General features: G+C 40.3%; 1 protein-coding gene across 1 annotated transcript in view; it reads left to right on the forward strand.

Moving 5' to 3' along the window:
• The first annotated feature begins 4,396 nt into the window (after positions 1 to 4,396).
• Positions 4,397 to 10,603, forward strand: part of n4bp1 (nedd4 binding protein 1) — a 9,436-nt gene continuing 3,229 nt past the window's right edge. Inside the window, exons 1-9 of the mRNA XM_033967866.2 lie at positions 4,397 to 4,914; positions 6,165 to 6,392; positions 6,475 to 6,648; positions 6,731 to 7,212; positions 7,453 to 7,786; positions 7,861 to 8,205; positions 8,278 to 8,507; positions 10,158 to 10,288; positions 10,362 to 10,458. Coding sequence (XP_033823757.1) covers positions 4,615 to 4,914; positions 6,165 to 6,392; positions 6,475 to 6,648; positions 6,731 to 7,212; positions 7,453 to 7,786; positions 7,861 to 8,205; positions 8,278 to 8,507; positions 10,158 to 10,288; positions 10,362 to 10,458 — 2,321 coding nt within the window. The 5' untranslated portion in view covers positions 4,397 to 4,614. The remainder of the gene's footprint in view (positions 4,915 to 6,164; positions 6,393 to 6,474; positions 6,649 to 6,730; positions 7,213 to 7,452; positions 7,787 to 7,860; positions 8,206 to 8,277; positions 8,508 to 10,157; positions 10,289 to 10,361; positions 10,459 to 10,603) is intronic.

Consider the following 10,603-nt stretch of genomic DNA (forward strand, 5'->3'; position numbering starts at 1 on the left):
AATAAGTCCAAAATTACAAACATGCAATAAACATGCAGCCCAAGTGTTGCCGCTGTTGTCACTCAAAAGTCAGATGGCCAAACGAAGGAATGTTTGTTAAATCAGTTCAATGATAAAATTTAACACTATAAATGTTCATTGAGAAATGTTGTAGTGTGTATTCACCACATTGATTACAAACAAAAGTGTCTTGATGTGTGTCACTACCACAGAGATTGTGTTTGGTGTCAGAGCACCTCTCACCTCACAGGTGCTGCCACATCTGTTCACACGCACGTACAGAGCCCCTGATGAAGCTCCCCTATTTTATACAGGTCCACTTTGAACTGACACCTGTTTCTTTTCATCTGGACATACCAAAGGCTATTGTTTGAATAATCAAAATGTCCAAACATGTCTAAATGTATTTAATTGGTTTTGGACCATTTGGACAGTTCGGTGATACATTGACAAATCCTTTAAAATAGTTAAATTGTTTTGTGATTTTGTGGAATGGCAGAAAAGATTAGTAAATTGTTCAGAAAAATCCCAGCGTGACTGGCCAACTGTTTAGGCAAAAAGTATGCATGAGTCAAATTGTATAAAACCTAAGATGCAATGGTCATTTTTCACTTTTATTTAGTCTCTTTGGTAGATCAAATAGTTAAATAATATGAATAGTGTGAACAGAACACAATTTTCCCTATCAAAGCTCATAACGGTGGCAATGTGTCTAAGTGCCACCTCTGTATCTCTCTCCCTCCTCTCCATCCATATAATAGACACACAATGAACTTTAATAAAGACAATATTCCTCCGCTGTGTGCGCCTGGGCCTCAAATAATGAAAAATATTGATTGGAAACATCTCTTAGTCGATATCACCGTGCCATCAGGGAAAAAGGCACAAGGCCAGTGACAATCCAATTCTGCAGACAACAGCGCCATCTAGGGGGTTTCATGGATGAAACGACAAAAAAAGCATATGGATAAATGCAGTTGCCCCTTTACTCCCTTATAAGCTATATATATTATAAGTTAATATTATGAAATACAGACTAGGCCCACGTTTTAAAACAAGGGTAATAGGTTATCAAAACAAATCCTTGAATTTAACTTTTATATTCAACAGTCTCTAGCTAATAATGTATTTTAAGGATTAAGCAAGAATAAAAAAAATCTTAAACTTGCCCCTCTAGTCGTGGACTAAACTCTCAACATTCACTTGATAGCATATCTAAATCTTTCTCATCTTAAGCTTTCACTTTTGTCACAAAACGATAGGCCATTATACTCGATATGTTCACAACGGCCTAGAAACTAGGCTATATATGTTTCAGTTTATTTTACTCATAGTTATCAGTCTGTTTCATAGGATGACAAGTGTCATTTTTTCACAAGGCCTAATAGAAGCCACTTTATATGCTCCAGCACTGACATGCCGTAATACTTGTGTCACTGACTGAGAACAGTCAATCAGGAACAGAAAGATAAGATAAGATAAGATAAGATATGCCTTTATTAGTCCCGCAGTGGGGAAATTTGAGTATTGCAGTTCTGTGGCCACCTGTCTCTCTTTTGGTTGTTCTTCACAGCCATTTTGGCCCCTGTCCCTTCCCACTTATTTAAAGGAATGTCACTTTTTTTATTGATACCACATGAATTACTAAAAAAATAGGTTCACATACATGATATTTTCACATTCTCACTCTCTTTTTGGGTGTACACCTACTGGCATTCACGGCTATAATATGTTGGCATCTATTACTATTCCAATCTCTCTGTGTATTACAATTGAAAAACTAAAACTCATGCTGTAAAAGTTAGGCTTTTATCGATGAACTTAAACTTCCCGAGTCCTCAATGTCCCGTCTCATTCAACAACAAATCTTTTTTTTTCTGATTTGCATTTATGGAGGAAGAGAAGGTCTTGATTTTTAGGCAGGCGAAAGAAAAAGCCCAATTGAATGCGGAGAGTGCCAGTGGATGGAAACCTTTTTAAGGTTAAATATACTGCAATGGGTTAAAAAAAAAGGACCTACAATCACAACTGACCCTCAGACCCCCAGACTCCCAGAGCTTTAACTAGCATATGGAGGGTACAAGTTATTCTCATTCTCAGTAGTCTACGGACAGGCCATGCTCACTTCCTGAGAAACACAGGCTACATTATCACTGATTAATGATTGGCTGCAGTGATGATGAGGTTTAGTAGTGAGGATTCAGAGCAGATTCTAAAATTTCAAAGTTGATTTCAATACTACGGAAAAGGCTCAATACTTTATACCAATTTCAATACCACAATCATGAAAAAAAAAAAGATTTGCCAGTTCTCTGGTCCATGGAGATGGACCAGAGAACTGTACAGCTTGAGGGAGAACTGGAGAAGATCAACCAAACAGGTCAAAATGCGATGGTTGGAAAACGGGTGGCAGGAAAAAGGGTGGTTACAGCTAATTAAATGGTGGTGAAATGTAAAAGAATGGATCAACTGGCAGAGAAGGCCTCTAGACTTCGGAAGGAGAAAGAGGAGAGAGCGAGCAGAGTTGGAGGGAGGAGAGGGTTGCCATAGAGAACGCTCTGTAGATGGCACTGGAGGATTTTGAGAACAATCTTGACCTCCAAATCCAGATCAACAAACGCTAAAGCGAAGAGTTTGAACAGAGCAAAAGGCAGTTGCAGGAAATTGAAGCTAAAAACAAGTGCTTCCAGCAAACAATAGAGCAGAAGAATGAGGAGATTGCCAGATTAGAGGCAGAACGGCTCCTGACAAAGAAGATCCATCAGGAAAGTGAACAAGAGACCAGGAAAGCTTTGTACCATGTTGAGATGGGGCAGGAGGAGCTTAAAGAGGAGAGGAGTCAAGACCTGGAAAAGACCACTGGAGAAAAGACAAGGTCATACACCACCTGCAGGACATGACTGAAAAATACCAGATCAGTAAACATACCATGGAGGAGGATTTCCAGTCTGTGAAAAAGGTGATAGTGACAATAGAGTAGACCATGTAGGAGCAGAGAAGCCGGCTTCAGTGCGAGCTGGACCTAAAAGAGGAGAAAAACAGACAAATGGAGAGGGAACTGTCAGCAGCAGAGAAGAAAATGGAGGAGCAAAGTAAAACGCCACCAAGAAAAGGTTGAACATGTGAGGGAAGACTGCAAAATGTCTGTGCTAGAGGCTAGAATGAGGTTTGAGCAAGATGTAGAGGGCATAAGGTGTCAAATGGACTAAAAATGTGCTCAACTGGAGATCAAGCTTTTCAAGGTAAAGAACCAGAAAGAAGACCACATCCTGAAGAAGGCTATGGGGGAGGTTATCTGTGAAGAGAAGGAAGAGCCAAATAACTCCATGGAGATCCTCAGTTAGACCGGGGACAAACAGCCAGAACCTAATGAGCAGAATGAGAAGAGGCAGGTCTACTCAAGGTAGACCACCATCTTGTTCAGCCCAAACCAGCCTAATGAAATCCAGACCACAAACCTAGAGAAGGTCCCGTTTGAGACTGAGGACAAAGAGCCGAAGGAGCAAGAGGAGTACAACCATGAGAGCAGTCAGATCTTCACCAGACACACCAACATTGTCCTAAACCTCAAACACTAGACCCTACCTCCTAAATCCAACCTCCTACCTCCTAAATCCAACCTCCTACCTCCTAACCTGGATTTTAAAAACACTTGACTGTTTTTTTATCCATTTATTGATTTATTGCTTGGCTTATTGCTCTAGTTTGTCCTTTTTAGTGAGTAGTTTTAGTGTGTAGTTGTTATTTAGTATTTGATTGAGGACCCAGAGGAAAACTTGTTGCTTTATTGGTCCTCTATCTCGACTTTAGCATGCATAAAAAGATAAATGTATTTTGTGTAATGTGTTATTTAGTAATTAGGGCTTGACACCAAATTATCCAATATTCTTTTGACCTGACTTTATTTCTAACCACGTCCTAATGCAGGTTAATCATCATAAACATACTTTGAGGTGAAAAACAACAACAACAACAACAACAACAACAACAACAACAACAACAACAACAACAACAATAATAATAATAATAATAATAATAATAATAATACTTATGATTACTGTGAATTAAAACAAGCAAGGGACGTGTTTTACAGGATACGAAAGACATTAAAATCACAATACAAACAAAATAAAAACAGTTTTTTATCCTTTTAACAACCCTAGAGAGGAGAGAGCTCTTTAGGTTTAAACCAACTGGATGAGGCTAAAAACAACAGTTTACAGCTACAATTGGTTACTAACCAATGGTTAGTTAGTCTAACAACTAATTTCAATGTGTGACGATTTGTTTGAGCAGAGATATTTCTGAGATGGGAAAGCTACATTTATTTGATTTCACAAGGATTTGTCAAGAATTTGACAAAACAGACAAAACATTTGAACTGTCGCGTTTTGATGGCGTCATGTGGGACTTTCCGGATACGTCACTCTGGGCTTCCGCGTTACTAGCCGTTTAGCTTTACCTGTGCCCATGTCGCCAGGCACTGTAAAGGCTACTTGTAGTCCTGAGGTACACCTAAGATATAAAATGTTAGTCCATTTAGGTCCCTCGATCTTTAAGATGTGGAACATGTAAAGCGAACTTCCTAAAGCGAAGGAGGAAGCTGTAGACAACATGTCAACAACGCGGCCCCTCCTCGGGTTGAGACGAGGCACCGAGCTAACGTACGACGAGCAGCCCAGTGGCAAGCTCCCTGTCGGCCCTGGAAGACCCATGCAAGACGGCAACACGGTGGATGAGTTTACGGTTCTGGAGGACAAAGAGGAAGAACTGAAATGTGCGAAGCCGAGAGTGGAACAGGTTTTTAAGGTGGCATTCACTATTATTGGATTGTTGGACCACACGGGAAGCAAAACATCGCGGCAGATATGGCTCCAGCTCCTGGGAAATCGAGACAGTGTGTCGAAAGCTAAGGTAAGAAGTTATACAAAATAGTGAAGTTGAATGATGTATTTTACAGAAGTAGACCGCACAAGACGTCACTCTGTTGCACTGGACAGGTGTGTCAGTGTCACTGATTACCATAGATTGCGCTGAGCTGAAGTTGATCGCTAGCGTTAGTCAATTGATAATTTATATACAGCTTTCACAATTACACGCAATATAGTTTCAATTGCAGCTTGACCAGCTAGTAAGCAGTGGGCAAAAAAGTTATCCCTATACCATATTAACTGTATGCTAGTAAACAGTTGAGGAAAGTGCACATTGCCACTCTCCTTGCTGGGGTTTAACTTGTGATGTCATTATAGCTAATGTGTCATTGTGTCACGCCCAATTTGTGTTTTACGTCTAACATTGATTTTTTTTTTTTTTTTTTTTTTGTATAGTCCTTGTTGAGTCATGTTATACTGAAACTATCACAAGTATTTCAGTTTAGACTAATGCTCTAAAAATGTCCGGGAAGTTCTTGGTCCCACCTTCAGCCCAGTCTTCAGCATTTCTCTTCACCAGGAGATTTATTCAGTGTGCCATAAGCAGTATAGAATACTACAGCCTACTCCAACTGTACCATATTTCTAAAGCTGCGTGATTTAAGATTAGATGGAGATTCAGTCATCTCTAATTGATATGCTATGGATATGAAGTTGTTCCAGGATCAAATATGTCACCATGTATAACAAAATAAAATTTTTATATTGAGGGGTTGTTGGTTTAACTCTTAACTAACTTCAAATGAACTGTTGTATATTTGTATGTATAGAGAGTACTTACAATGTGAGACTACATGTATGTGTTGTGTGTGTATAATGAATGTGTTATATTTACTTTTGTATGATTGTTGCTGTTCTTTTCTCTGTCCTGTAAACTGTCTGACTTAAACTTGACGAGGGACTGAAGATGAAAATTAGCCATAGTGGCTATAATCTTTACATATTTACATTTTAAAATGTTCATTAATATGTGCTGTCCTTTACAAATAAATACAATAAGAAAATAAGATTTATCTCAGCCACACTGGTTTGGAGCAGAGAAAGAAAGTGGACTATTTTTGTTTTGACATGGCAGTCTGTATTGTTTCTGTTCATGAAATTAACAGAGGAAGCCATTTTATGTGTTTTAATAAAATAAAAATATATTAAAATTGATCAATATGAGGAAAATAAATGAAAACGAATATGATCAATTTGCCCAGTCTTATATATATTCTTGTGGTTGTGTGGCAGGAGTACATCCGAGGGCTGTGTGATCCAGAACTTGTAAAAGAAGAGTATTACCCGGTGGACATGCATTGTATTTTTGCGGGTGCTCGTGGCCTCTTCCTGGACAGACTCATACGAGATACAAGTGCGGAGGTCCAGGTACCCGAGCTTGGGCGGCTGCGGCTCTTGGGTCAGGCAGAACCTGTGGTGATGGCCCAGAGCCGGGTCCAGCAGTTTGTAGCATTGTTTCAGGTGTGGCTCACTAGTTTATGTGTTTAATATACTAAACCAAAACGACCTTGAAAAATAAAAATATGTTTATTATATGGTTCAGGATAAAACAAGTTTACCTAGTGACAGAGAACCAGCACTGAAGCGAGCTTTCAAATCCTTTGTGGAGGAGAGGGATGACAAGTACACTATGGAGCTACTGCTTCTACCCAGCGCCCTGAAGGAGGAGCTACTGGGTCTGGCACACAGCCCCACTGGCTCTAGCACATCTCCAATGGTTAGTCCTAAAGTGTAGTGCCGCATTTTAACATTACTATGTTTTATATTGTTTGTTGTTTTTTTTTTTTTTTTTTAAACAGGCACCTAACCAGAGTATAGCAGAGGTGGAACAAGATCGATCTCAGAGTAGCACTCCTGTGACTGAGCTCTCCCACCGTATCCTGGATGCTAGTTTTGATGAGAAAGGGACTAATGGCCCCTCTGCAGGGCCCAAAGCAGGAGGTGGAATAGGACTAGGACCTGAGGTGCTTCTGCTCAATGGCACACGACCCAGCCACAAACGGCGTTCATCAGCTAGTGAGACCAGAGACACAAAGAGACAATATTCTTTGGAGCGTAGAGAGGACTCACCAGAAAGGGCTCGTGAGAGGGAAAGACGGGATAGAGAAGGCAGAGGGGGCAGCGCCAGCTGTCGATCCAAAACCCCCTGTGCATCCTCAACCTTCTGCTCCAAAGCCAACACTGTGGGCCCCATCATGATGACCACTAGTGAGGCCAACCTGGATGATGGAGAGGCAGTCAGCCCAGAAACCAACCTCCGCTGCTTAGTCAATTTTTTTAGGTGAATTCAATAAAAAAAAAAAAAAATTCTAATAAAATGTGTTGTGTAAAGTGAAATAATGAGAGAAGCTAGAACGGTGATGGGATAAAAAAACGCATGTATTGTCTTTTATAAACAATATTCAAGATATCTTCCTGAGTTCTTTCTTTGTGCTCTATTTATTTTTGGCATGAGACCTTTTATATCTGTAGCCAAGACATATGCATATATTCATTTATAATAACATTTCCTTATGTTTAGAACAATGGGATACCAGCAAGAAGTAGTGGAGCGTGTTGTCAGACAAGAAGCAGGTCAAACTGAGGATACATTTGTGTTGCTGGAGAAGATTGACGAAGAAACCAAGCGATTGAAAGGAGTGACAAACTCTTCGCGTTCTCCAGACATTCCATCATCTTCCTCGTGTTCATCCAGTAACATGTCTCAGTGCAGAGGGAAGGACTGGGACTACAACAGAACACTTGCGGATTCAGGCAAAGCAAAAGAAAACATTCGACCGAACCAGCAAGGAGGAAGTAGTAATGGCCTCGGCCACCGAAGACAGTGCAGCCACAGTGAGACCAGCACCCAGCAGGTATGCACAACCTGTTTGTCTTTTAGGGGTTGCTCATAATGAATACAAGATAACCATATGAACCTGTCTTTCAGATTGTTGCAATCAAGAGGAGCTCCAGTGCTCAAGGAGGATCAGGAAACTATGAAGTAATCACAATTGATGACGATGATGACGACGATGAAGATGGTGAAAATGAAGTCATCCCCAAAGAAAGCAAAACAGGCGATAACAGGACATGTCCCATGTTGGCTGTGAGCCATCAGGACTCCAGAACAGAGTACTTGGCCCGTGGTGGAAGTGGGGTTACTCAGAAGGACTACTTATCCAAGGGTGGGACAAAAACTTTGGGGGGATCAGTTAAACTGGAGACAGTGACAGCACTGCGGAGTACACCTCAGTGGCTAACAGCCACGAGCTCCATGTCTTCAATTCCCAGTGTAAGTATTTTCATTTCTAGAGCACTTTTAAAAAGTTGTTACCGTAAATATAATTTAATTGCCTGTTTTTAGTCGGCTCAGGCCATTAACCGACCTCCAGCATCATCTTGTCAAACAATTGGCCATGCTGGTTTCAATGGTGCACGCCTGCCTCCAACCAGTGAGCCCCCAGTGCCCCCTGTCACTGGTTTAGCTCGCTTCCACCAGTCTCTGCGGACTCCCTATACTCTGACACTGCCAAATGAACCCGGGCGGCCCGGTCTGAGACACATCATCATTGATGGCAGCAATGTGGCAATGGCGTGAGTCTGCACACTGAAACAACACTGCAATGAACATATGCAAATCAATCACAAGGCTCTTGCGCTGCTGTGGCTCTTTTTTGGGGAAAGCTTTTGAGAAGTGAAAGCAGATTTAAATACACACCTCATGCTATTCATACAGTTGGGCAACCATATTTTGCTGCTTAGTAGTGGAAATCATTGCCAGTTAGCCTGTGTAGCTAGATTTTAATTGTTGATATGGATACCTCCAGCTTGGTCCTTGGTTACAGTAGTGCAATTTCCCATTCAGATGGGTTGAAAACACTAAATACCTTTAGACAGACTGATTTTACCGAACTTTTTACCAGTTGTTGAGCTTATGGATTTGGGTGCTCAAGGGCATAGTTGCAATTGTTGTGTGGGAGAAACACATGTAACCCTTATATTTTGCTTGTACCTTTCTTATGCATTCATAGTGAGTGCTGATTTGTGTTTAAGCAAGCTGGAAAAATATATTATAGTATATCATCATTACAGGTAGGTTGATATATCGGTTGATCGATATTTTTAGTCCATCGGCCTCACATCTCCAGCAGAGGCTAATATTTAGTTTGGGCAAAAGCTGATGCCTAAAGAATATGAAATAAGGAGGGCACTGTTCAAATAAAACTTAATCGGCCCAAAAATATTGGCAGATCAGTCGAAACAGTAACGGTACTGGCATCAGCCATGAAAAAACCCATATCAATCGATCCTCTAATCATTATCATCAGTGATGCATAACAAAACAAAAACTGTTCCAAAACATGTAAGTATTTAGCACAAAATGATTGTTAATTGTAGTTATTATGTTAATAATACTTTGGTCAAGAGAAGCAACTCTCATATATAAAAACAATTTTAAATTTCACTTTCACTCTGGGATTTCTTGGTCACTCTGTGTACAGGTTTTCTTGGTAGTTGGCCTGCAACAAGTGATTGGAATAATTGTAGTGATTATGAATATTGTCTATTCACTTTGACAATAGAATATTTTTAGTTTAGAAATCTCTCACATGCACAATAGATTAGAAATAATTATTTGGCTAGCTCAATAATGGAAAAATAATCACCGCTGGCTAGTCAACTTCTAAAATAATTAATTGTGACTCTACGTGATTAGTGGAACTTCCCTGCATTGTGGCTGTGACCATGTTATGTAGTCATGTAGATTTGCAGTGTATTAATGTTTTCCCCCCTGTGTACACTTAATCATAGTGAGGCCTTAGATCAAAGATACAAGGGGCTCAAATAAGAAATCCATTAAATTATTTGCATTTTACTGTTGCCTTTGTGTGCTGTTTTATGCCCATTTTAACTTCTTTTGGTTTATGTTATTGGGCAGTTTGGGGTTTTTGTGTCTTATATTGTCCCATTACATTGTTGCTTGATTAGAGCATGTATCAAGTGTGTATGGGCCAGTGTCACTAACAATCTGTCATCTTATACCAGTGACTGTAATAATAGATGCTTTAATAGATGCATTATTTTGTATCCTAAGCCTTTTTATCTGGATTTTAATAGCTCTTAACGACTTCAACATTACCTTGTCTTTCACGTGGACCAATGTGACTCTTGTATATTTGAAAATATCAAATCTTCTTTTTGTGGTCCTTTTTTTCCATGTTCCACCATGTGTGCTGAGTGCAGCCACGGCCTTAACCGCTTCTTCTCCTGTCGGGGCATAGCGTTGGCCGTGGAGGTGTTCTGGAGACGGGGCCACCGGGAGATCACCGTGTTTGTGCCTCAGTGGAGACAGAAAAGAGACCGTCTCACAACTGGTATAGAACACATCCCAAGATCATGTTTTCACAGTATTTTATTATCATAAACTCATAATAATTTTTGTTCCAGAGCAACATTTTCTGAACCAGCTCGAAGATCTCCGGTTGCTGTCATTCACTCCCTCCAGAGAGGTCTGTGGACAAAGAATAGCCTCTCACGATGATAGGTATGTGAGACAAAAACTATTGCTTGTGGTACTAAATAAAATAGCCCTTTCCACCTGCACTGCTGGTTTAGCAATGCTGTCAATCTAACATGTTGCTAATGCTAGCGAGAGCAACCTCGGGGAAAGAACGCACCTTATTTGTCTG

Source organism: Periophthalmus magnuspinnatus, chromosome 6, assembly GCF_009829125.3.
Source record: "Periophthalmus magnuspinnatus isolate fPerMag1 chromosome 6, fPerMag1.2.pri, whole genome shotgun sequence".
Lineage (NCBI taxonomy): Eukaryota > Metazoa > Chordata > Actinopteri > Gobiiformes > Gobiidae > Periophthalmus > Periophthalmus magnuspinnatus.